The sequence below is a fragment of the Anoplophora glabripennis genome, unplaced genomic scaffold (assembly GCF_000390285.2).
Source record: "Anoplophora glabripennis isolate ALB-LARVAE unplaced genomic scaffold, Agla_2.0 scaffold798, whole genome shotgun sequence".
Taxonomy (NCBI): Eukaryota; Metazoa; Arthropoda; class Insecta; order Coleoptera; family Cerambycidae; genus Anoplophora; species Anoplophora glabripennis.
The window spans coordinates 363-25,407 of record NW_019417128.1 but is presented as its reverse complement, the minus strand read 5'-3'; the positions used below and the strand labels follow the sequence as shown (position 1 = coordinate 25,407).

Here is a 25,045-nt window from a genome sequence, read left to right as displayed (position 1 = left end):
TTACTGGAACCTTTCAATACGATACATTCTTTTGTGCTATCTATGAAAGGAACAAAGATATTGGAAAGGAAATAAAAATGTGATTGGAAAGAAAATAAAATTTAAAAAAATCATCTTTGGCAACCTGTATCTTAAAAACAAAAAACGAAATAAAAATGTGATTGGAAAGAAAAATAAAATTTAAAAAATCATCTTTGGCGACCTGTATCTTAAAAACAAAGGACGATGCTCCTGGTCCGTAGGAAAAACGTCGTGACGTATCACCCCCTAAAGGACCCCGCACAAACCTTGTGGGAAATGCCTCCCGGTTAAATTGACTGAATTTTTTATATGTTACTTGTCTCGGCATCCTGAACAATTGCGTCATGGGCGCAAACCCCAAAACTCCAGGGGTTCCGAGATAAACCCAGCTAACCCCTAGAAACCTACCAAACCACAAGCAGGCTAACCCACGTAACCCCGAGAACAGCGAGTTTAGTCGCTTGTTGAAATAATTAAATTCCATACCACAAGCATACTAACCCACCTACCCCCTATCCCACTTAACCCCTAGCTTATTTTTCTTGAAATAATTAAATTCCACACGACAAGTATGCTAACCCGCCTACCCCCTAATCTATCTAGCCCTTAGAAACCACCTCTACCAAACCACAAGCAGGCTAACCTACCTGACCCTGGGAACAGCGAGTTTAATCGTTTATTTTTCTTGAAATAATTAAATTCCGCACTACAAGCGGGCTAACCAGCCTACTTCCTAGCCCACGTAGCCCTTAGAAACAACCCCTACCAAACCACAAGTAGACTAACCCACCTGACCCTGGGAATAGCGAAATAATTAAATTCCACACTACCCGCCTACTCCCTAGCCTTTAGAAAACCACACCTACCAAACCACAAGAGTGGTTTGTAGTAGCTTATGGTGCGGAATTTAATTATTTCAAGAAAAATAAGGCACTAAACTCGCTGTTCCCATTGTTACGTGGGTCAGCCTGCCTGTGGTTTGGTAGGTTTCTAGGAGTTAGGTGGATTTATCTCGGAACCCATGGAGTGTTGGTCTTCGCGCCCATGAAGGCTTTTGTTTAGGACGCGGAGATATGAAATATATAAAAAATTCAGCCAATTTAACCGAGAGCCATTTCCCATCAGTTTTGTGTCATTTCTAGATCACTCTATCTTTAAACTATAGATATTTTAACAATATTTTAAAAGTTCTAAAATAAGTTGTAAATGCGTTCTGCTTCTATTAACACACACAGCACACAGTATGTATTTTTTAGAAAAATAGATTTATTTCATATTATCCCATTATATGTATGTATGAGAAAATCAAACAATAACATTTTCCTAATCAATTTGAACTGTTATGTGAAACTGATCGTCAAACGTCATTAGATAACAAATATTAACCAAAATACGTTTCGTACAAAAAGTGATAATTAATTTGATGCTAATGAAAACAGTAATGGAAACAGTAATGGAAATATAATTATAGAGATATTTTCTATATTTTCTTAAAAAACAGGTCAAGGTCATTGCTTAGTAAAACACTTTTTGGAGCTTTATTAACATTAACATTAGGAAAAAATATGCAGCATATTTATCTGACGTACCATTTTCTTCCGGTACGGCTTTGATTAAATACATGTTACTTATACAGAGCATTTCGAAACTAATGGGGAATTTTCCACTAACTACCACCACAGAAAATAAGCGAAAAAGTTTATATGAACATAGAAGGGAAATGATTAACAAGTCAACTACAGCAGCGACTGTAGCAATTAAGAGAAAGATGAGCCCAGAAAATTCCAGATATTTCCGAAAAAATAAGTGGACGAAACAGAGGAGCAGATTTTGAATATTTTGATCCGATGAATATAAATCCAAAGTATGAAGGAACTCTTCTATAAAGCGGTTTTCGAGGTATCAAACCGAGTTATGTAGATTGCAAAAACATTGGAATTCATTATCTCACTGCACGATAACCCCAAAACTCTATAACCTCATAACCCTATAACCCTATAACCCCATAACCCTATAACCCCATAACCCCATAACCCTATAACCCCATAACCCTATAACCCCATAACCATATATCTCCATAACCCTATAACCCCGATCACCCTATATCCCCATAACCCTATATCAACATAACCCTATACCCCTATAACCTTATAACCTAGTAACCTTGTAACGCTGTAAACCCGCAACATTATTTGCCTCAGGTCATGGGTTTACAGGAGCTTACATGCTCAGGGTTAACATTGCGTTTTTCGCACTTTTAGGTTAGGATATCTCGAAAGCGTAACATGATGGAGCAATTCTGAAGTCGGATTCGGATTACGCAAAAAATTACTTCAGAAATGACCCTCAGCTGCTCTAGAACTAACACAACCACTTTCTTGGAGATCTGTATTATTTCACTTCATATCAGTTAAATAGACCTTTTTTAGTAGTGACGTCAGATACGCCAAATAATAGGCAACCCCATGGTGCACATTGTCATGAAGAATTTCTCAATATTTTTACTAGATCGAGTTCGCCGCGCCATTATTCCATGGCTAGAAATTGGCCTCAATGATTTGGGATCGATGGGGATGATCCCTCTTTATCCTGCCTCATCTCGTGTAGGCCTGGACAGCCTTCGTAGGTGGGCCCCATCCGTCGTCTACCCCGACCGCAAATGCGGCCAGTGTAGGCGCTTTGTGGGACCTCCTTTTGTCCTGGCTGGGCCTCGCCGGCTAGGGCCCTTTCTTCTGGCGCTCTTCTTACTTCGCCGGCTACTAGATCGAATTTCTACCTATGGACATAAGTTCAAAAAAATGGCTTCCTTATCATGACCTTAAATATTGCGATATTCTGAAAATATTCAAATATTTAAAAAGTTTCAAACACCAAGTGACAAACTAATAGAATTATAGAATTTATATATTTAAATTTGTAGAACAATATTGACTTTTATAATAATTAATAAACTAAAATTATATCAATGTTACTGAGCATGCGCATTAAAGATGATTTCATGTAAGCGAAGTAGCCACGTAACAGGATATCATTCAAGAAAAGTTTGGTTATGGTTAAGAGTACGTCTATGTACACCACTTGAAGAAGAAACACTCGATAAACACTGACACAATACAACACCAAGAAAAACAATAACAATACTTAGCAGAACTAGAAAATGCCAAGACTAAACAAAACAAGAGAAAATATGGTAATGATGACAGCGATAACATATCAATATAAGACCTTACCACGTATGAGACTATTCTTTCCGAGCATGAGCATTAGGAATAACTAATGTTAAGTTTTTACTTTATTTAAATTTGAGAATATTCTTTTAAATCGTTTTCTGTAAATTTTAAGCTCATTAGTGTATCTATTTTACGAAACACGTGTTGGTTGGTCTTAAATACTTCCAAATCCCTGTAAAAATAAATTAATTTGAAGTTGTTCATTTTTTAGTATCTATGTAAATAGCACACAAGGGTCAGATTCGGTCTTAACAATTTCAACTATGACAATTTGTTGTGGGTTGTCTAAATATGTGATATGATATCACACTAAAAGAGTCTATTGGGCACTGTTCCATTATTAAATCATCAACATCAATGTATACTGGGGAATTATTTCGAATTCGGACAATCCTGGTCTATTGTTTTCTTTATTGCAGGTTTTCAATTTTGGAAAACTAAAACTAAATTTTAAAATTATCATAAGAATAACGGAATAACTACAATACGTCCATAATTGAATAAAGCAAAACAGGAAATTAAAGCAAAATTCTCTGACCTTCTAGAAGTTCTAATCGGAATGGCATGATTTCAAGAATCATAAGTGTCTCCAAGCCAGCTGACTGAGTGAAATGCAAGAATTATTTTTTTGCAAATAAGTTGAAACCTCATATTTACAACTTTCTTAATAATATTCTAACAATATTTCTTATATCAGTATCAATTTTTCGATATTTCATAATGTTGGGGTACTTTGTATACAGCTATTTCTAAGTTATTCTAAATATTGGACACCCTGCACATACTATAAAATTAAGAAAATAGTAACATTTTTTGATGTAAGAACAAGACATTTTCTTATAGAAATTAACATTTTCTCATAAACATAAATAGAAAAAGTTTTCTCTCTTCGGATCACATCCTGTGACACAAATGATTATTTCGAATTTTTACATTTAGTTAACTGTCGGTTATTCTAGTCTGATAAATATTTTTTAAATGGAACATTTCAGTATCTAAGATATTAATTTGAAAAGTATTGTTTTCGCAGTAAAAACGCTCAAGTATTTTTCAGCTTACAAAAAATTTTGAAAATAATTAAGAGAAATTGTTACAGAAGTTTTTTTTTCAAAAAATGTGGAACGCTTCACGATTTTGCGTGTCATCCTTGCGCAGGGGCCATGCTAATCTTCTCTGTATCGTTCCAATTTTAGTATATGTACCGCCGAAGCGAGTACAACAAATTTGTTCATAACGTGATATTTGTAGTTAAGAGTCGTAAATGAATATGGGTGAGATATAACGCTTCCATTTTTTACTTTTTAACAAAATTAAATGAATATTTTTAATTTAATTAAATTATTTCATAAATTTAAAAAAAATATATTATAAGCTATAATTAATTATAATTATTTTTTCAATATATAAGTATAAGTTTAAAAAATTAGTAATGTGGTGCCATCTATGAGTATATCGCGTAAATTACTGGTCACCTTGCGCGGGATTGTGCTGGCAAAATCGATGAGGATTCCCGTGCCGTGCCCAGTTTTGTAGAACTTCCACTTCAGTGCAAGTGAAGTGCAGCTGAATAGTGTTCTGTGATACATCTAGGTAAATCTTTTAAACATTTTTAAAACGTATATTTTATTAATAAAAAATAACTAACTGAATGTAATATTTTGCATATGGTTCAATATATGCGTAAAATATCCTTAAATACTTATCAAAATCGTTTAATTTGAATAGAGTTACATAACGAAATTGGACTAGGCATTTAACAATTTATAATTCTTTTATATTCTTGACCACTTTTATTTTGTGGTTTTTATATAACTAATATAAAGAATTTTTTATGATTCCTGTGCTTAAAGCTCCTCTGCTCCACTAAGTAATTGAAAGTAATTTAAATTAGGGGCGTTTTTTTATATACAAATGTTAAAGGGTATATTTTTTAGTAAATAGATAAGTATAGGTATAATAAAAAAAATAATGTCCTAGGGTAAAATTGGGTAAATTTAGTGTGAAGTGAACCGATTTTAAATGAATCACGTGTAATGTGTGAAGTTGCAAATTGCGTCACCAGTAATTAATGATATCAAAGGTTGGATTGGCCTCGAGGTGGTCTAGTTGTCTACGTCTGCAACGACCACGTGGAGACTTATCGGAAATTTGATAAAAAAAAATTTTGTTAACCCAGTGATAGTGATTTAGAGGTTATTGTCACTTGTTTTAGGTTATCTCTTGATCTTAAGGTGATTTTTGAACAATTTAACAAATTATTTACTAAAAACGATCATCCATAAGCTGATTGCACATTATTGCATCAACCAATCATCAAAGAAATAACAAATTTTATACTTGTTACAAATAAAATGATTTATTAACTATTCTGTTTGCAGTTTAATATTAAATAAAAGAAATCCAACATGGGTGTACCAGCTGGTGATGTCGAAAAGGGAAAGAAGATTTTTATCCAAAGATGTGCTCAGTGTCATACAGTGGAAGCCGGTGGAAAACATAAAACAGGACCTAATCTGAATGGACTGATCGGAAGGAAAACTGGCCAGGCTCCTGGATTCAGTTACACTGACGCCAACAAAGCCAAAGGTAATTAAATATATTTAATAAGAACTGACACGAATTTGTGACTTAACGTTATATAATTTCAAGACCATTGCAGTTTTTATTAACATTTTCTTATACAATTTAGTAGTGATTACTTATACATTTCCAATACATTTTTGGTGGTAAGTTAATGCCTGTATGGTTTAAAAAAGATATCTATAGTAATTTCAAAATCTTTAATTCTAAATTCTTAGGTTTTTAATATAAATATTTAACATAGTTACCATTTTAGAACTCCGGTTGGATTTATAAGTTTGTGGAAGTAGGCTGTGCTTTTTAAGGTTATGTTGAACAATCCGATAATAAATTAAAAAACAAAAAAATATATAGATGTGCACTAGTTGATTGGTTTACTCTATGGTTTAATTAGCGTTGTTATGTAACGTCATCAGCCCACCCATATTTCAGGAGTTCTTTAGCATCTTTTGCATAAAAAATAAGCAAACTGTGTTATTTTAATCACAAAAGACTAACTAGAGGTCAGTTCTTAAAATACTTATTGCTTCATAAGCTCAGCATTATAAATAAAAATAATAATTGTTCATGTATTGTCTAAAACGCTTATAGTTGATTGATATATTATTTTTATCTTCTCTAATAATTTGTTTTTGGAAATTTCTGATGTCTATTAGTTTATTACAAAAAGTTGATATAATATATATTTTTTTAATAATTTGCCCATTTAAGTAGGTATTCATTTTTTTTTTGTTACATTTGCTTGTTTTATTTTAGACTACATTTCACAGAACAATCAATCAGTATCAAAAAAATAAATCGGTAATAATTAAAAAAAAATACTTTTATTTTAGTAGCAGAATAGGTAATAAAATCAACATTTTTTTAATATTAAAATTCTTGATTCTGCTTTGACCTACTGCTGATGAAGTTTCCCTGAAGTTGAAATTTACGTTTATCTCTTAACCCCTTTACATACATAGATTATCTCTCGTTGATTTTATCTAAATACATATTTGTACATCTTCATTAATCACCCGCAATTTATAAAATACTTAAATACCATATATATTATCTCAGAACTGAAGATTACGTCAGAAGATAATAACTTTTAACTTTACTTAAAAATAAGTCATATCATATACATTTTTATCTGGTTTAACAGAAAGATAGAATAATCCAGATTTTTCTTCAATAGGTATAACAATTATTCTCATCCTTTTATTTTGCTCCATATAACAAATGTGTAATGGTTCACTTCAAACAGATAAAATGCTGATTACACACAATTCAAATTCAGATATGTAAGACCAAGCATAAAAACCCATAGTGGGCAAACTCTGGCATAACTCAGATAATCAGAAGCTTCAGTAATTGGAGACTCGGATAAACCGGACTGACATTCTTCAAATATTTGATATATTATTTTCTATAATATTTTTAACTGTAAATACCACTTCTTAGCAAATGCTTTCCGTGATAGTATAATATTTGTGTGAATACATATTTTCTAGTATTTTTGTATCTAAATATATTGGTACATGTTTTCTGTGACAGATAATTTGTGCAAATACATATTAATTGCAATTTTACTACTACTACTATATGTACGAGTATATGTTGTGGATTGTAGTGAAGTATTTGTAATATTAAAAATGTGCAGTTCTTGTTACTTTTTGTACTATTTTCCGTTAATATACCAATGAATAAAAATCATGATAAACATGCCTCTGAATTAGAAATTTTAATTTTGTATTATATTTTACACATACTTTTCATTGAATGTGTTAATATATTTAGTAAATGTTTTTTTTATTACAGTTTGCCTTATGTTAAAATAGGTAACAAAATTTTTGTTTCGGCATAGAAATTATTGTCGCTTCATGAGCTATAAAATTTGCTTAAATATTTATAAATGTATAGTTAAAGAATGAAAATATACACATTTTGGCAAACAGTCAAACGTACTGGTAATGGAATGTCCAACATTACTCGTGGAAATTTGGTCTAATAAATTTATAGTAAATAAATGGAATTTTATGTTTTTCATGACAATTCTTACTTATGTATATTATTTCTCTGAACTGATTGGAGTAACTTTCCAACCACAAAGTTGTAATAATTTATTGGGTAGGTACTAAGAATCTAACAGAATATGATTTCTTCAAACTCTGTAAGTAATTTGAATGTATTTTCATATAAAAAAAAATAACAATGGTAAAGGTTTTAAAGTAGTTCATAAAATATTTAATTTGTGCATATTCATACACTGTGGTCAGTGTAGTGGATAAATTCATTTTCTAAGGTATTATTTTTGAATAAAAATCTTGAAATATGTGAAATTTTAAACAAAAAAGTTGATGATGTAACATCACATTTAAAACAAATATAAATTCTCTATTCAGCAATATAATTTTGTTTAATTCAGTTTTGAAAGAGATATTAGAAACATATACAGGATGAGCCACCAGTAACGCCTCGGTGGCTAGGGATCAAACGGCAAATGCAAACCTGTTTAGGTGGGTATGTAATATTTTAAAAATATTTTGAAATATACAGGGTGTCCAGGAAAAGCATACCATATCAAAGTTATGTATTTTTAAATGGAACACCCTGTATTTTACTGCATTTTTGAAAGCACCATAAAAAAATAGGTGAACTTTATTATAAGGTTCTGCATACCTAGGACTTATTGAGATATTTAAATTTTAGTGAAAATGCAGGCTTAGCGTAGAAATTTAATATTAGCAATAAAAAAATAATTTTAAAGAAGCAGCTTTGGAGTGTATTTTAGATCCTTACGTAATTGGGAAAAAGGCAGAAATGCCTGAAAGATGTCCAACAATTACAAAATATCTTATTTTCTTAATAAAAAACCTACTTTTCGTTTTTTAATATTATCTCGCTTATTGTTAGAGATGGATCCAACAAGCCATATATGACTGTGCTCGGCAAGGAACGTTCTATCCAAATACGTAAAAATATACAGGGTGTTCCATTTAAATTTACAAAGTTAACATCCGAGGCGATTTTGTTTGAACTTCATTTGTTTTTCTACTATCATTTTCAAAAACTTCATAAAAAAATTGTGCAACTTTTGTATTTCACATTTCTTTATAACTCTTAAAACAAAAAAGTTAAAGGGGGGTCAAAATATAGTGAATCACCCTGTACAGGGTGTTAAAAAAACTGGTGAATACTTCTCTCAACTTTAAATAGCAATAACTTGGTTATTTTATATGGGACACCCAGTATATTTTTACTTTGGAAGTTAGGAAATTTAAAACTCTTTCAAACTGTGTATAGGTATAGGTGTAACGGTATTGGAAATATTTGTGCCATTTCGTTTTTTATTGAATTTTTTTGAAATGTTTGTAAATAGTAATAAATGGATAAGAATGGTGCATGTCAGTGGCCACCTAGGTATCCAGACCTCACCGTTTAAAATGTAGCCGTAATCAACCTACTCATACCCACCTAAACAGGTTTCTATAGTATTTGCCGTTTGGTCGCTAGCCACCGAGGCGTTACTGGTGGCTCACCCTGTATAAAAATCAGAGCCTCCAAAACGTCTTCAAATATTAGATTTTTTAACATCCTGTATTTCATTATCCTGAAGATTTTGCTGTTTCCCTCATAGTCCATACCAGATGTTTAAATTTCACTGGACAGAAAATCTTCCTAATGAAATTTTGCTTTATAAAATGTAATTTAAATAGCCATAATTGTACATATAAAAAAGTTACATGCATACATAGAAATCAAAATATCAATTTTTCGTAAAAATGTTGTAATAAATGGAATACAAAATTCTACTACTGTGTCTTCTGGAACACGTTTAAATTTTCTAAAAACTTTTTCTGGGTAATGAACAGACTGAATTTATAATCTCGATCTCCTTAAAATGAGGCGTCATATAGTAACTAGAAGATTTTTTCAAAAATAAAAGCTGATTTTTTTTTAAATCAACACCTGGGAAAATGAACACGATTATGGATCATATTGAACAATTTTATTAGTGTCAGTATTATGGTCTTGTGGAAGATTTCTATAAAAAGAAAATGGATATACTTATGTATAATTTAATTTTTTGTTCCAGGTATTACGTGGAATGAAGATACCTTATTCGAATATCTAGAAAACCCTAAAAAATACATCCCAGGAACAAAAATGGTCTTTGCGGGCTTGAAAAAACCTCAAGAACGGGCAGACCTTATTGCTTACTTAAAAGCGTCAACTAAGTGAACGGCAAAGCAATAAACGTGTCTTTGTGTAAATTAAATGTTACGGTATATCAATTATTTATTAGTTTTATAAGCATTCTCGATATAGTTTTAATACATGAGCGACAAATGTTATTATATATCGTAATTTTAATTTAGCCAAAAACAATGATTTTCGTAGTATTTTCATCTAGTGTTGAAGTTGTTATCACATAACAAGCTGGTGAAATACATGTACAAACTAGCCAATTTTTAAACGTAAATTATTTTCTTTATCAAAATGTATCACCTCGTAACATTGTACAATATGACCTAGACAATTTTATTTATACGGTTGTGTCACGTTACCGGATCATATACCATAATAAATTATTTATGAAAATTTTACCTTGTTTTTGTTTCAAGCAGATATCGAAGTGATAAATATTCTCTGAAAATTGTGTTCACTATAAGTATAATCAAATATTTTGTCAAAAAACTCATAGTGGAAACTAATAATAATGTGGGAAATTACACTGTCTATGTACGCTAGCTACTCGGGCTTCAACTATATTCTTGTCAGTCTGTCCTTGGTGAGACGACCAACAAATGATTAACTATTTAGATTTCTATGTACAGACAAGTTTCGAGTATTGGTGAGATACAGGGTAGGAAAGTACCGATGGTCTATCTGAAGTTAAGTGAGAGCGGTAAAGTAAGCCATAGAAATCCATGCGATAGAGAAGAATGGCTATAATGAAGGCCTCTCATAGTCACCGCCCGTTTTGCCCTTCCACAAATAAGATCCGCTTCTTATTTGTGGAAGGGCGAAATGGGCGTTGACTATTAGACGCCTTCATTATAACCATCCTTGTCTATCACATGGATTTCTATGGCTTACTTTATCGCTCTCACGTAACTTCTGATAGACCATCGGTACTTTCCTACACTGTATAACCTGCGAAGCATATGTAATTAAATGTCATTACTATTTTACGTTGTCGTGCAGCGCGTGTTATAGATGAGGCCCCATGTCTGCCACACCCCAGCTTATAAAAAGTGACTACAGCCACAGTGATGTCAGTTAGCCGGCAGCTGCGGTTCAGGACAATCGGTCTCCGATAGTGCTTCAGAGCAATTAGTCACATATCGAACTGAAGTCAATTCTTTACATTAACTCTTTCGCTGCGCAATACATCTGAACGTAGCTACGACGCCGTGCACGAAAGTTTACCGCGTGCAAATATACTCGTCTTCAGCAGTTGGGGGTCATCCATAAATTACATCACACGTAAATGGGGAGGGAGGGTATCACCGAAATGTGACAATGTGTGACAAGGAGCAGGGGGGTCAAAAGTTTTGTGATGTCACATGTTAAAATTTAAAATACTAAAACGCGAAATTTAGATGTGAATAAATAACTATAAAAATCTACGAACTTGATCTATATTTATTAATAATTTAGCATTCTCGCTATCTGAAATATTGGACTTTATGTTGATTTTATTAGATTATTTAATAAAAAAAAAGTAAAAAATGAAAATAGCTGTTTTCTCTTGATTATTTTTAAATACATGCCTAAATTTAAAAAATGTGTGACGTTACATCAGGAGGGGGGATTATAATAATGTGACAACCTGTGACAAGTACAGGGGGGAGGGGTTGGTTCAAAAGTCCTCAAATTCGTGTGACGTAATTTATGGATGGCCCCTTAGACTACATATATTTTTACATTATGTTGTGTTAAATTAAATTAAAATATGTTTAAAGGTTTCAAAATAATTGTAATAGTTTAGTTATTAATATTTTATTATAAATCATCCATTACTACGCTGCTCAATCTCAAACTCGTTGCCGCCATCGCTCCTCGCTAAAATTTCTTCCAGTTCTCTGTCAATTTTCTAGATATTTTTACGATTTTATTTTAAATAAAATATGATATATCAACAACCGTACTAAATAGAAACTGAAAAAGAGATGAACAATTTTGGCATTATTACCAGTAAAAATAATTGCCACAATCGCTATAAGCTCCGCCCGCAAAAATTCCCTACCAATTGCAACAACTGAGTCGCTAATGTGCATGGTTGGGAATATACAGGGTGTTTTTAAATGATGTAGCAAAAATGGTACCAGTGAATGTAGAGCCAAAAATAAGAGGATTGAAGTAAAAATACCATATATGAAAGTTGCACCCCTGAGGCGATATACCCTCTTAAAGGAGGGGATTGAAATTCACATTTTAATTTTTTAATAAAGAGACAAATTTTTGAATATTTGTTCGATCATTGGTGTATTTCATAAAGGAGTGAAACAGTCAACCCCGTTGCAATATTTTATTAGAAATTTTTTATATGAAGCAAATTATTTATTTAAAAATATTTACTGGGAAGACTGATTTATTGCGCAACTTTTTTACCTCTTGTAATTTTTCGATAAAACCGATAGTATTCCAGTACAAAAATTAGATGCGTCATCGTTCACTAAAGGGATAATTGCAAAAATTTGTAAAAATTAAATAGACGGACGTCATAACAAATAAATTGTTATTTATCATATTAATAAATTGACACTTTCTGTCAACCCATAATTAGTACCAATTGATTAATTTATTATCAGAATAATTATGGCAAATAATATTTATACCAATGACGAGTATGTCGACATGCTCCAAGTGTTTTTCGAATGCAGAAAAAATAGTAATGCTGTAGTAAGGTTACACCACCAAAGATATCCAAACCGGCCGATTTCTCATAGACAAACATTGGTCTCAGTGGAAAGAAAGCTTTGCGAAACTGGTAAAATTCAGCCCAATCGTGAGGGTGCCGGAAGAAGGCGTAATGTCCGAACTGTTGAAACTGAGGAAGCTATAATGGAATATCTAGAACAAGACTGTGGTACAAGCACAAGACAGGTGTCCAGGCAACTGCAAGTTTCTCACAGTCTTGTGTGGAATGTAGCTCATGAAAAATCTTTTATACCCTTTTCACAATCAACCCGTGCAACAATTGAATGACCCTGATTTACCTAACCGCATGGATTTTTGTCAATATTTCCAGGCATGACAAATTTCCTTATGAATATACTTTTCACCAATGAAGCAAATTTTCCTAGAGTAAGTGCAGTAAACCATCATAATGTTCATTCATGATCGGAAGAAATACTCATGAAATATTTGTTTCAATGTCAACATAATTTCAGTTTAAACGTTTGGATGGGAATTGTAGGAAATACTCTAGTTGGTCCTTTTATTCTTCCACACAGGTTTGGAGCGACCGAGTATCTTAGATTTTTGAACGAAAATCTTCCAACATTACTTGAGGATGTACCCCTCGCTACACGTCAGGTGATGTGGTATATGCACGATGGGGCGCCTGCACATAGTACACTTGCCGTTAGAGAATGGTTAAATTTAAATTACCCGAATCGCTGGATTGATCATGGTCGTAATGCCCCTGTTTGTTCGCCTGCACGTTCACCTGACCTAACGCCTATGGATTTCTTGTTGTGGGGACACATAAAAGTATTGTTTATGCCACTCCTGTTGCCTCCTTAGAAGAACTAAGCTTAAGAATATTTCAGGCAGCAGATGACTTTCACAATAACCAAGAACTGTTTGTGCGAGTGCATTATAACTTCAACAGACTTATTAGGTTATGCTTGCAGCAAAATGGAAATTATTTCGAGAATGTTCTTTAAATTTAATTTTGCATTTCTTGTTTTTCGTTTGTATTAAATTTTATTTCAGATAAATAACTTTACCTAATACATGTCCCATAGTTATAAGTTATCAAACATTTTTCATTAATTAATAGCAAATTATTCTTAATGTTATTATTCAATTATCAGCTTATTGACAGAAAGTGTCAATTTATTAATATGATAAATAACAATTTATTTGTTATAACACCCGCCTATTTTATTTTTACAAATTTTCACATTTACCCCTTTAGTGAACGATGACGCATCTAATTTTTTTACTAGAAAACTATCGGTTTTATCGAAAAATTACAAGAGGTAAAAAAGTTGCGCAATAANTATTGACAGAAAGTGTCAATTTATTAATATGATAAATCATTTTTTTTTACAAATTTTCGTATTTACCCCTTTAGTGAACGATGACGCATCTAATTTTTTTACTAGAAAACTATCGGTTTTATCGAAAAATTACAAGAGGTAAAAAAGTTGCGCAATAAGTCATTCTTCTCAATAAATGTTTTTAGATAAATAATTTGCTTCATATAAAAAATTTCTAATAAAATATTGCAATGGGGTTGACTATTTCACTCCTTTATAAAATACGCCAATGATCGAAAAAACATTGAAAAGTTGTCTCTTGAATAAGAATGCATAACTCAAAAAAGGGCTTTATCCCCATATTTCAAAAAGGAGAGGAATAGAGAGCCTAGCCCCACGCAAGAAGACGCATAGTAATATGGACGAGTTAGCCGGCAACCTCGGATGTTGGGGAGGAGCACAACGTCTACTAGCTATAGATTAGTAGGTCACTTTGTGTTAGCAATGACGTTTAAACAAATGACATGCTTTATAGGTTATACCTCACCAATTCTATCAACATTGTTTTTTTATTTAATTCTGTACTTTTTGTTTTTATGTACAGAGTGTTTCAAACTTGATGCTTTGGCTTTATCTAAAAACGAAAATAAAAATTTTTACTTATGTTGTCAAATGTGACTAAATAAGATGCATTTTATGCCAAAAAAATTTTCCTGAAATAGAAGTTTATGACGATATGGACAATATAATTTGTGGAAAAACAATTATTGTTTTTCTACAAATATACCCAAATTTTTTGATCATCAAAATGATTACATTTTAGAATTTTGTTGCCATCTCCATTAATTTAGAAGGTACAAACAAATATTCTCTCAAATATAAAGTCCCATTAAATGTTAAGTCTGACAAATACTCCATGCATGAGAATATCAAATGTGAAAAATTTGTTTCAGTTGACAACGCAAAAGATTAAAAAATAGATTTTTGAAAAATATAACTACACAACAAAATTATAAAATAGGTAAAATTTATACAGGGTGTTACAAATTAGTAGGCCAAGCAGTTAACCACTTATACTTTGGACTAAAATAATGGAACTTTTTTTATGATACTTTTCATTTTGGAGAAAAATGAGTTTTGTTGACATCAATTTAGTCGACGTTAAATTTTAATTTTTGGGATTTTATGAAATTTATTTTTTTATATGGTACCAATACTAACTAAACAACGGTTAAAGAAACAATTTGCACGAGGTAAAGGACACTTTAGGCTAAAACCACATATTCTGATTTGGGGCTTGCTGTCCGAAATTTGCATCTTTTTTAGATATGTTAAATTTAGCTCAAATTATATATTGCTAATCATGATAATGATCATTTTCATTTTATTCAGTAAATTAAAATACATAAGACGTCTCAAATCTCTTATATAGTCCCAAAAAATAAAGTCTAACATCGACTAAATTCTCGACCAAATCGATGTCGTGTATATAAAAAAGTTACAATATCTCGGAAACGAGGCCCCAAATAAAAATCTAGAGTAAAAAAAATAGAATAAAATGTCACTTTATCTAAGAAAAATATTCGAAAAATTGGGGGTCGTTGGATACTGCAACTTCCTTCCCCTTCGGTCGCGCTTTGAGATTTTAAATCAAAATTACACAAAAAGGGTGCCGACTTAAGATCAAAATATGTGCGAAATTTCAAATAAATACATATCTTTACAATCACCGGAGTTATCGATAAAAATCATTTTTTAAATTTTAATTTTGACACTATTTTGAAAATAGGGCTCCGAAATGAAAAGTGGCATAAGAAAAGTCTCATTATTTTAGTCCAAAGAATATGTTGTTAACGGATTGACCTACTAATTTGTAACACCCTGTATAATACAGGATTTACATGCTATATTTTCTGTACGCCTATCCTGTTGCGAAACACATCCAGTCTTTTTCTAGCTTCTCTGTGACGTTTCTTTATGTCAAAAGATGTCCTGTGCATTTTGAATTTTTTGTGTCTTTCTTTGGGGAACGCTAAAAGAGTTTGTGTATTCCTCGCCTGTTGCATCTCAAGCAGAAAAGTGGAATCGCATTACTGATAAATGCACATTCCTTAGAAACAATCGACAGTCATTGGATAGAGTGGACTTCAATTTTCGACGAAGAATAAATTTATGCCTGAGAGATAGCAGTGATCATTTTGAACAATTTCTATAATTGTGTTATTTCTAATGTTGAAGTTGTTTCTTCTTCTATTAAATTATTCTTATTCCAACTTTTTTCCCTGATCGAAGTTTAACGTTTAAATTCATAGCCAACTTTTGAATTTTCGATAATTTTAAATAACAGCTTCAATATGTATTATTGGTTATTCGTATATTTGTTGAAAATGAAAAATTTTTTTGAATACTAACAAGAGTAAGAAAAGTTTTAGAATTAAATTCCCCAAAAAATAAAGTAATAATTTTGTAAGTCTGTCAGTGGGTTAAAATATTCTGTAACATTTTAATGGTGCTCATATCAACCCTTTAATATGCTCCAATTAAACTTTACTTACTGTCGATTAATGTTCTGGGTACACCCGCACTGCACCAAATTTGGTTTTTCTAAGTTCAAGTATAACGGAGATATTGATTTTTTTCAAAATTTGATACCCCACTTTCAAAGCCTACAACTTTTCAGGGGCGCAGCTTAGTATAAAAGTAAGTTGCGTTAAATCACCATATTTTGGGTTCCCCACATGCCCCTGTTCTGCGACGGTTCTTATGTGAAACACCATGTGCAGTGAAAATATAAGTTAGCGCTAAATAAAAAGGTTGTACTTTGTAAATATATAGAAAAAACCATTAATAAAATTGTTATGAAATTTCCTACAAGAGAATCGAAGTAATTTTGAAGCGTTCAACTGACAGGTAAGAGATTATCTAATTCCACTATAAATGTGGATGTAAGTTCTTTAAAGTACATATTACAAAACGAATTCCCAAAACTCTATCCAAATTGGTCTGATGGTTTTGGCACGAGACAATTTGTTTATTGATGTTAAAGTTAGAGATTTTAATTGGCACGGTTTTTTTTACACATACTTGGACCCCTTACTTATCATATACAATCGTTATAATATCAATTTTCCTTTTTTAAAACAACTTTTGGAGCAATTTTAAATGTTCGAAAAATTTTGACTTTATAAATAAATAATTGCGTGAAACGGTTTTGCAGGTTGGAAAACATATCAAAGTACTAATAAAAAGTTTGCTGGTTTAAAAAAATATATATATCAAAATCGGAGCCATAGAAGCTTAGATAGCTTAGCACTTTGAAGCGCTCGAGCTCATTTTAAACGCACGATTTTAAGTTCTGTAATTCATCTCCTCCCCTCCGGTTTTGCCGCTGAGATGGTCGGCGATATTCATTGAATTTTGATATGAAAAGCACATGTGCAATAATATTTACATAAACACATACGGAAAAAACTTTTTTATATTTTCATCCAAAATCCTGGAAATATTTAATTTAAGTGTAACATTCACTTGTGGAGAATGTTAAGGTTATGGGATAGTATTTTTAAATCACCTCTCATTTTATAAAAAAAAAACAATGTATTTCCTTAATTAACTACAACAGCTTAAAAAATATTTAAAACTCATATTTCTTGACATTTCAGCCGGACGTTAATATTGCAAGATGCTAATTGTGTCACGAAAAACTTAAATATATAAGGTATTTTTATTTCAGAAATATTTTTCCCATGTCCGCACAATCTACAAGTTTCCTTCGTTTCGCTATGATGTGGTTTATCTGCCATTTCTATAATCTCCGTCACTGGTCCTAAAAGCGTCCCACAAGACGTACAGATGAAAGCCTAAAATAAAAATAAATCCCATGTAATAATAAACGTTAAGCATAAAGGTAATATGTGGGGTATTTACTGAAGGTACAATCAGAGAACCGAAAAAATTAGTCAATAAATTTTTGTTAATGGCAAAGGATAAAAGTAACGTACAAGAAAAAATTGTTACTACGTTACTTCAAACAAAAAAAATATATAAATATTGTTAGATTCTAGTTTTTAAGGTGGTATATGAGAGTAAAAAATTAATTCATTTGCTCAATATATGAGTATTTTGTAACGAAGCTATAGTCAAGTCTTTTGTCATGCTTGGCAAAACATTTGCTCTGCCTGGAAAATAAATTTTAATATAACAAATAGTCATCCTATGAATTTGAGTGGCATATATAATTCTTAAAAATCACATTTTAGTCTTTTCTAAAAGAACAATCTAATGCAATGAATTTTCAAGTTGCTGAATATGTCAGCCTTATTTTTTTAACCACCTGCTATAGGTCGCTAGTTATAACCTTACCCAGAGACATGTCATATATTATAATCTTATACAAAAAGGTATAGTCTTTCCGAAGTCAGTTGAACATGTAAAAAAACGTCTGGCAATAAAATTTAAAGACTTTCAGGCGCTCCTAAAAAAGTTAAAGGTAAAAAATTATAATAAGTTGTAAATAATGTGTAGAAAATTTCTATTATATGTTCATTTGGCCAACAACATATTTTAATTATTTATGTCCTCAAACAATTTTATTATATTGATGGTAAATTTCGTTTTGTTCCGTTTCAAAAGGTCTCCAAAATGCCATGTTATAGTAACATTATTTCTCCCTTTCCCAATTGTAATATCAATGATTAATAGAAGGTGTCTATAAAAAATTAAAATTACCTGAATCACACCAAATTCCGCATTGCTGCACTGCACTGCTGGGCAATTTGTCAAGACTGGCAATAAATCTCAGCTGTTGACAACAGCTGAGATTTATTGAACAGTGGCCCAATGCAGCTGTGTTAGATTTCGTTTGCTCGCGTTCGCATTTTTCAACTGGGCGTATACATTTCTACCACCTCCACGTTTAATTCGACCAGACCTGTATATGGGTATGGTTAAATAAATATGGGAACAAGTTTTTCAAATATTTGAATGCCGAGTTGCTGCGTCAGCGACCGAACCTGGTACATACTGTCAACGTCTTGGTTCTTCAATTGATATCGGAAAGACTTATATTCTTATTGAAAAACACAATTTGGTTAATGCAAGTTAACTAACCTCCATCCCTCCATTCCTTAGTATACAGAGTATTCAGAACTAGGCTAAACTTCAAGGATAGCTTTCTTGGATAAAATTTAAAATAAGATTTAGATTAAGTTAGCATAATATAATTTTACTTCATTAAAAACTTATCAAAAAAATGTTTTACTTTAACTGATACTGACTTAAGTTTTAAAGGAACTAAAATTGTATTAAGATAATTTAATATGAATCAGTTTATTTTTAATCATGGAAGGTACTCATAAAGTATGGTGCATTTTTTTGATACCTTATATACAAGGTGAGTCAATGAAATGGCACAATTTAGAAACGCTACTACAGAAAAAGTAGAGGGGAGGCAGACTTGATCTGTCAATGTTGTAAATCTAGAGAGTGGGAAGTTAGTTATTATGGAAACTTGATCGGGTGAACAACACGCATTTGCTGTCAAAATGTATTACCAAAATGGGGAACGTTTTGTCCGTGCGAGAAGAGCGTTTCGTTTATCACTTCGCGGTAGTGTACTCTCTAACAACGCTATTCAAAAGTGGGTTAGGAACTTTGAAACCAATGGTTCAACAACACAAAAAAGAATCAATGAATACGATTACGTGCTGCAATCTTTGGATGAGTGATGGGCCCCCACTTTCACCTTAGTGGCTTCGTCGACAAACAAAATTTTCGTTATTGGTCCAACAATAACATTCAGAAATTACACGAAAGACCCCTATATTCAGAGTAGTTGAAGTGATGTGGTGAGCGGGTTCTTGGTTAGGAATAACTGGCCCTTATTTTTTTGAGAACGAAGCTGAGAACGCAGTAACTGTGAACTCTGATCGTTACGTGAATATGTTGAACAATTTTTTTTCTGGATTTACTATGACAGGCCACCTCGTTCTCCTGTATGTCCGCATGCGACTTTCCTTTGGGGGTACGTAAAAACAAAAGTGTATCAAAGTAACCCCCTCCAAGAACTATCCAAGCATTAAAAGAAAGGATTCCAGGTGAAGTGGTTGCAGTACCGCTAGAAACGCTGCACAATGTTATGGGTAGCTTTGCAACAAGACTGCAAGAATGTGTGCGACAAAATGGAGACCACCTTTCGAACATTATTTTTTAAAAATGAATGTTTGTGCACTTACACAACACATCCATTGTGTAGATTATGTTTTCATCAATAAATCTTCCAAAACATGATTTCTTGAATGTTTTCAAATTTTTTGAAATCGTCCCGTTTCACTGGCTCACCTTGTATTAAGAAGTAGAAGCTATAGTGGTTTTAAAACTTTTGTGGCCTATGCTGATATTTACAGCACAATAGTTTTTTCGGATTGTTATGCCAGGGCCTATGTGTTTGGTCGCTGCCAGCTTTCCATTTTTACGATTCGAGATCATTTCTCAGAAAATTTTGTTTGTCTAACAATCTAAGTACCGAATCGAAAAATGGCACAAACATTCTTAACAAACGTTTTTGAGTAAAACAGTGACAGAAAAAAATCATAAGCTCATCCATTTTTGTGTCATATAAAACCAGACCCTAAACTCCATCGAATTTGGTCCACCCTCTATATCTCCTGAACAAACCAAGATGAAGCAACCAAATACATTTGGTGATATTGTTTAATATGTATGTATTAGGTGAATGAATTCATTTATTTAAAATCAAAGGGAAAATTACGAACCGTTGTTTCATCCGAACAGTGCAGTAACCTGTCTTGCAATAAAAACGATGCTCCATGGCTTATCAATGAATCACGTTCCATTTCACCGAAACGAACACCACCACCTCTCCTTCTTCCTTTCAAGGGTTGCCTAGTTAAAATATCTGTCGGGCCAGTAGATCTTACCTAAAAAAATATAAAATATGAAAAAGAAAACGAACTATTTAAACTTTTATGGTGCAACGTTTGCATCAGTCCATTATGCTTTCTAACCTGCCACTTGTCCGAAACCATATGCCTTAGTCTCTGGTAGTGTACAACACCAAAGAAGATCTGTGCGGTCATTTCTCGACCATCAATGCCAGAATACATAGTTTCAGTCCCGTAGTAATTATAACCACCCTGTTCTAAAAGCCTACCAAAATAATCTATAGCCGTATCTTCTTCAGTAAATCTAAAGGGAGTGGCATCGTGCACGAGACCATGCAAGGCAGCCGATTTCCCTGCCATTATTTCGATCATCATAGCAATGGTCATACGAGACGGGAAACCATGAGGATTAAACACAATGTCGGGAACCAGTCCTAAAAATAAAAAATTTAAACAAATTCACCTTTATATCTTACCTTATCCAGGGTGTTCGGTAGCTAAAGGGCCATACCTTGACAGTAGCGGTCTTGGATTAAAATAGACTGATTTTACTAAATATACCTTAGTGGCAAAAGTTGATGACAAACGTGATACAATGTCTGAAAATTTTTATCTTCAGTTTTTTTTATCACTTTTAAAGGACTTGAATTTTTTTGTACTTTGTTTACTCTGTTGTGTGAAAACGTGGAATGGTAGCCTACAACACAGTGGTCTTGTGACTCATTGTGCATGCTGCTGTAGTAGGATCATATTCGATGCAAAGTAATAAATAATTGCCTGTCAAGGGATCTAGTGCAGTACGGTTTTAAGGGGTTTAGAAATTGAATAATTTCATTATGCATTATGAAGGGATGAAGGGATCAGTTCACATCTGGCACCCCTGTTCCTACAAAAATTTGTTTATTCTCATAAACTATTTATTTTAAATGTAATTTATCATAAATCCAATTTGTTTTTTAAATTCCACATATGTATTACATTTTACCTCTGTTTTTTACTTGTTTTTTGTGGGTGGTCTCTGATTTACGACCAAGTGTGCCATGTTAATATTTGACGTATAATCGACCACTTCGTACACTCGAAGCACCTGGGCGACTACAGCAACTACCAGAACACAACCCGTATGATGCAGTATTTCAGATATTACAATTTCATTTAAAATTTGAAATGGTTTATCTTACACATCCTAAAAATGATGACACGATTTTCCTTTGATAAAAGGCCGACAATTTTTTGCTCTACTTTGCATCGAATACGGTTCTACTATAGTAAGAGTTTTATAAAATAAACCTACGCTGCTAGAACCTCTTTGATGTCCTGAGGTGACATACAAACGCTCCCACCCCCCAGGACGTGTCCACACAATCTACATCTCATGTTAGTACTCAGCACAATTCTTTTGACGTACTTATTAAAATGTTCATGACCAGTTAAAAGTCCTGTGAAATCCAATTGTTGCTTCTACTCAGCATGCTCATTTTCCAATTTGTTCGAGCCCATGGGCCCTTTATAAGAAGTTTGGTCTTAAGCAAAACTAGGTCCGCATACCAATTTTTCTGTTAATTGTTTTTTTGATCCAAGTGTCAATGGATCTTGTCATATAATAATGTGGTAAACAGATCACTGGTTCTGGTTCCACAAATCGACTAGCCCTGTCTGGCCAACATGTCGGTCCTTTCATTGCCATTCACACTGTTGTAACCAGAAACCCAAATTAGCTTCACACGATTTTCCGGTCCCAACAAGGACAAAGCATTGACCCACTTCAAAACTGCACAGGAGCTGATAATTCTGTCGGACAAAAGTGTGTATAAAACTGCCATATTGCCTGTAAGGGAGTAGTTTCGGAAGTGACAGGAAAGCCTTTAGGTCATCTGTGGGAGTTGTGCTTAATGCTCCTATTGTGGTGACACATGTCAGTTGTCGTAGTTTGTCCAAGCGCATTGCAGGCCATCATACCATAGATGCATAAGTGCTTTCAGGATCTAATAAAAGCAGTGTAAAGCCACAAGGTAGCTTTAGGGTTAAACTTCATTCCAATGACAAACCTTTAGTGTGTCGACTCCACAATTACTTTCTGGATACACATATCACAGGCCATAAATGTCAATCTTTGACATTTAATTTTGACACTTCAGCAGTTTACATTATCCACATTTCAGGAATCTAATCTAATTTACATTTTTTTTATCTACCCTCTTAAAACTCTAAAATATATACCGTTTACTTCATTCCTAGTCCATACAAAGTAGTTATATCTAAATTTTTCATGTACAATCGCACTTTTGAAGAAACTGAGCTAACGTCATCAACACATTAGTGATAACCTTCTGATATTTTACGTCATTTTAAAATTTTTAATTTATAAATTTTAAAATAACATGAACCTAAACACAAACATACAACTCACCAGGTTATTGACATTTGTTATAACTTATAAGAAATGTCAATATAATTTAAACAATTGAGACAATTTGTCAAAAGTCCTGTAGTGTGCCGTCATAGACAGTGACTTACTGAAACAGGCCAATGGAACAGACCGAAAATAACACAAGTGCTAAGATTTATCAGATGATTGTTAAGCTGAAATAGTCTAATTTGATTCAAGGAAACTACTGTCAAAGTAAAAATTTATGGCAGAACTTTACATTCAACTAATCAGCTGCCCTGATACAACCAACATAAGCTTGAATTTAAAGCAATAAAAACTCACCCGTCTCCGTAAACGGCAAATCCTCAGCAGGCCACTTCTGGGAACAAATACCTTTCTGGCCAGCCCTACTAGCAAACTTATCACCCACACTGGGATTACGCTGAAAATATAAAGCTATGTAAAAATTGTTTATGATACCTCAAACAATACATACTGGAACTCTGTATGTTAAGCAAGCTATTTTGCAAGGACTTTTAACTTCTACTCTTCCACACAATTTCACACTGTGCAAATAACACTCTTCCTTGCCTTTAACCATCTTTACTACATATGTGGACTTGTCACAATCATAAAAACAGTATAAAGGCTCGTCATTAGATATCTTCCTTCCTACATATGGCAAGCCATCAGAATCCATGTACTGAGATAAATTTTTGGCATCAGGATCTCTAGCAAAGTAAGAAGTGGGATGATCTAACTCGATAAATTCTGATTTGTATATCGAACCGTGTGCTAAACCACGTTCTTCGGACGCTTTATTAATTATCATAGCGTCTTCCATATCATAACCCTATAAATTTCATTAAAGAAATATGCGGATACAGACTGAACATACATTATGCAACAATAGTACTTACAGTGTAACTGATTACGGCAACAATGGCATTCGTTCCCATTGCAAAATCATCCAAAAAAATGTTATCGTGATGGACAGGTCTGAAAAGAGGAGTGCTTGGTGTTTGTAATCTATACAGTTTAGTCTCAGACTGCAAATCCCAATTATGACAAGGTGTTCCCATTGTTTGTTTACCCATCTGACACTGGTACATGTTACGTGGTGACTGATTACAATCTGGCATCGGGATAAGTTGTGCTAAATTTGAAAGGAAAGCTGTTTTGGACAGTTCCATATGAGTTGTAACTCCTACAAAAAAAGCGTAATTTGTTGAATAAAATAAATGTAACGTAAATTTTTTATTACTACACTCCATATGTTGATTATATAAAATGTTTACAAAATAGCATTTTTAATTTATGTATTATTTGTCATAACTAAAGCTTCAAATTTGCTCTTTTTCGGATAAAAATAGTGAAACTGACGGAAAAAATATTAAGAGAATTATATTTAGTTTTGTTAAAATAGAATCAAAAAGATTATTTCTACAAAAATTTTTGTACGATAAGCCAAATGATTTCTTCAAATGATGAAATTTTTAGTAATGAGTTGAAATTCATAAAAAATGTACTAATAAACAATCCATACTCTGATAATAAAAAATTCCATATATGCGTGTATTATCAGAAAAATTAAGGAGAATACATAATAAATTTAACAGTTAGGTTAAACTAACCCACGACATCCTTCTTACGCTAGGGCTTATTTAATTAATTTCTTAAATTTTTCACAGATAGAAAATATCCAATAAATAAGAAAAAAATGTTTAGTCCCCAATATAAGTA

General features: G+C 32.6%; 2 protein-coding genes and 1 non-coding gene across 4 annotated transcripts; 1 reads left to right on the top strand and 2 right to left on the bottom strand.

Annotated features, from left to right (window-relative positions):
• Window positions 1-4,361: 4,361 nt before the first annotated feature.
• LOC111692161 lies at window positions 4,362-4,468 on the bottom strand. Its single transcript, XR_002763156.1, has one exon. It is a non-coding gene; the product is annotated as a U6 spliceosomal RNA (small nuclear RNA).
• A 270-nt stretch (window positions 4,469-4,738) lies between these two features.
• Window positions 4,739-10,418, top strand: LOC108911682 (cytochrome c). Of its 2 annotated transcripts, none has more exons than XM_018716673.1 (3): window positions 4,739-4,841; window positions 5,630-5,837; window positions 9,910-10,418. In XM_018716673.1, the coding sequence occupies exons 2-3, from the start codon at window positions 5,657-5,659 to the stop codon at window positions 10,053-10,055; spliced, it is 327 nt and encodes a 108-aa protein (XP_018572189.1). In that variant the 5' UTR covers window positions 4,739-4,841; window positions 5,630-5,656; the 3' UTR covers window positions 10,056-10,418. The 2 variants fall into 2 exon arrangements, with proteins under 2 accessions (XP_018572189.1, XP_018572190.1); XM_018716674.1 differs by lacking the exon at window positions 4,739-4,841 and adding an exon at window positions 5,381-5,482.
• Window positions 10,419-17,612: 7,194 nt separating this feature from the next.
• LOC108911681 (DNA-directed RNA polymerase I subunit RPA2) lies at window positions 17,613-24,576 on the bottom strand. Its single transcript, XM_018716672.2, has 6 exons — window positions 24,223-24,576; window positions 23,799-24,155; window positions 23,645-23,744; window positions 21,055-21,365; window positions 20,803-20,967; window positions 17,613-17,889 (listed from the first exon to the last, which is right to left on the bottom strand). Exons 1-6 carry the CDS (start codon window positions 24,574-24,576, stop codon window positions 17,671-17,673), a joined length of 1,506 nt encoding a protein of 501 aa, XP_018572188.2. The 3' UTR covers window positions 17,613-17,670.
• Between the last annotated feature and the right edge of the window lie 469 nt (window positions 24,577-25,045).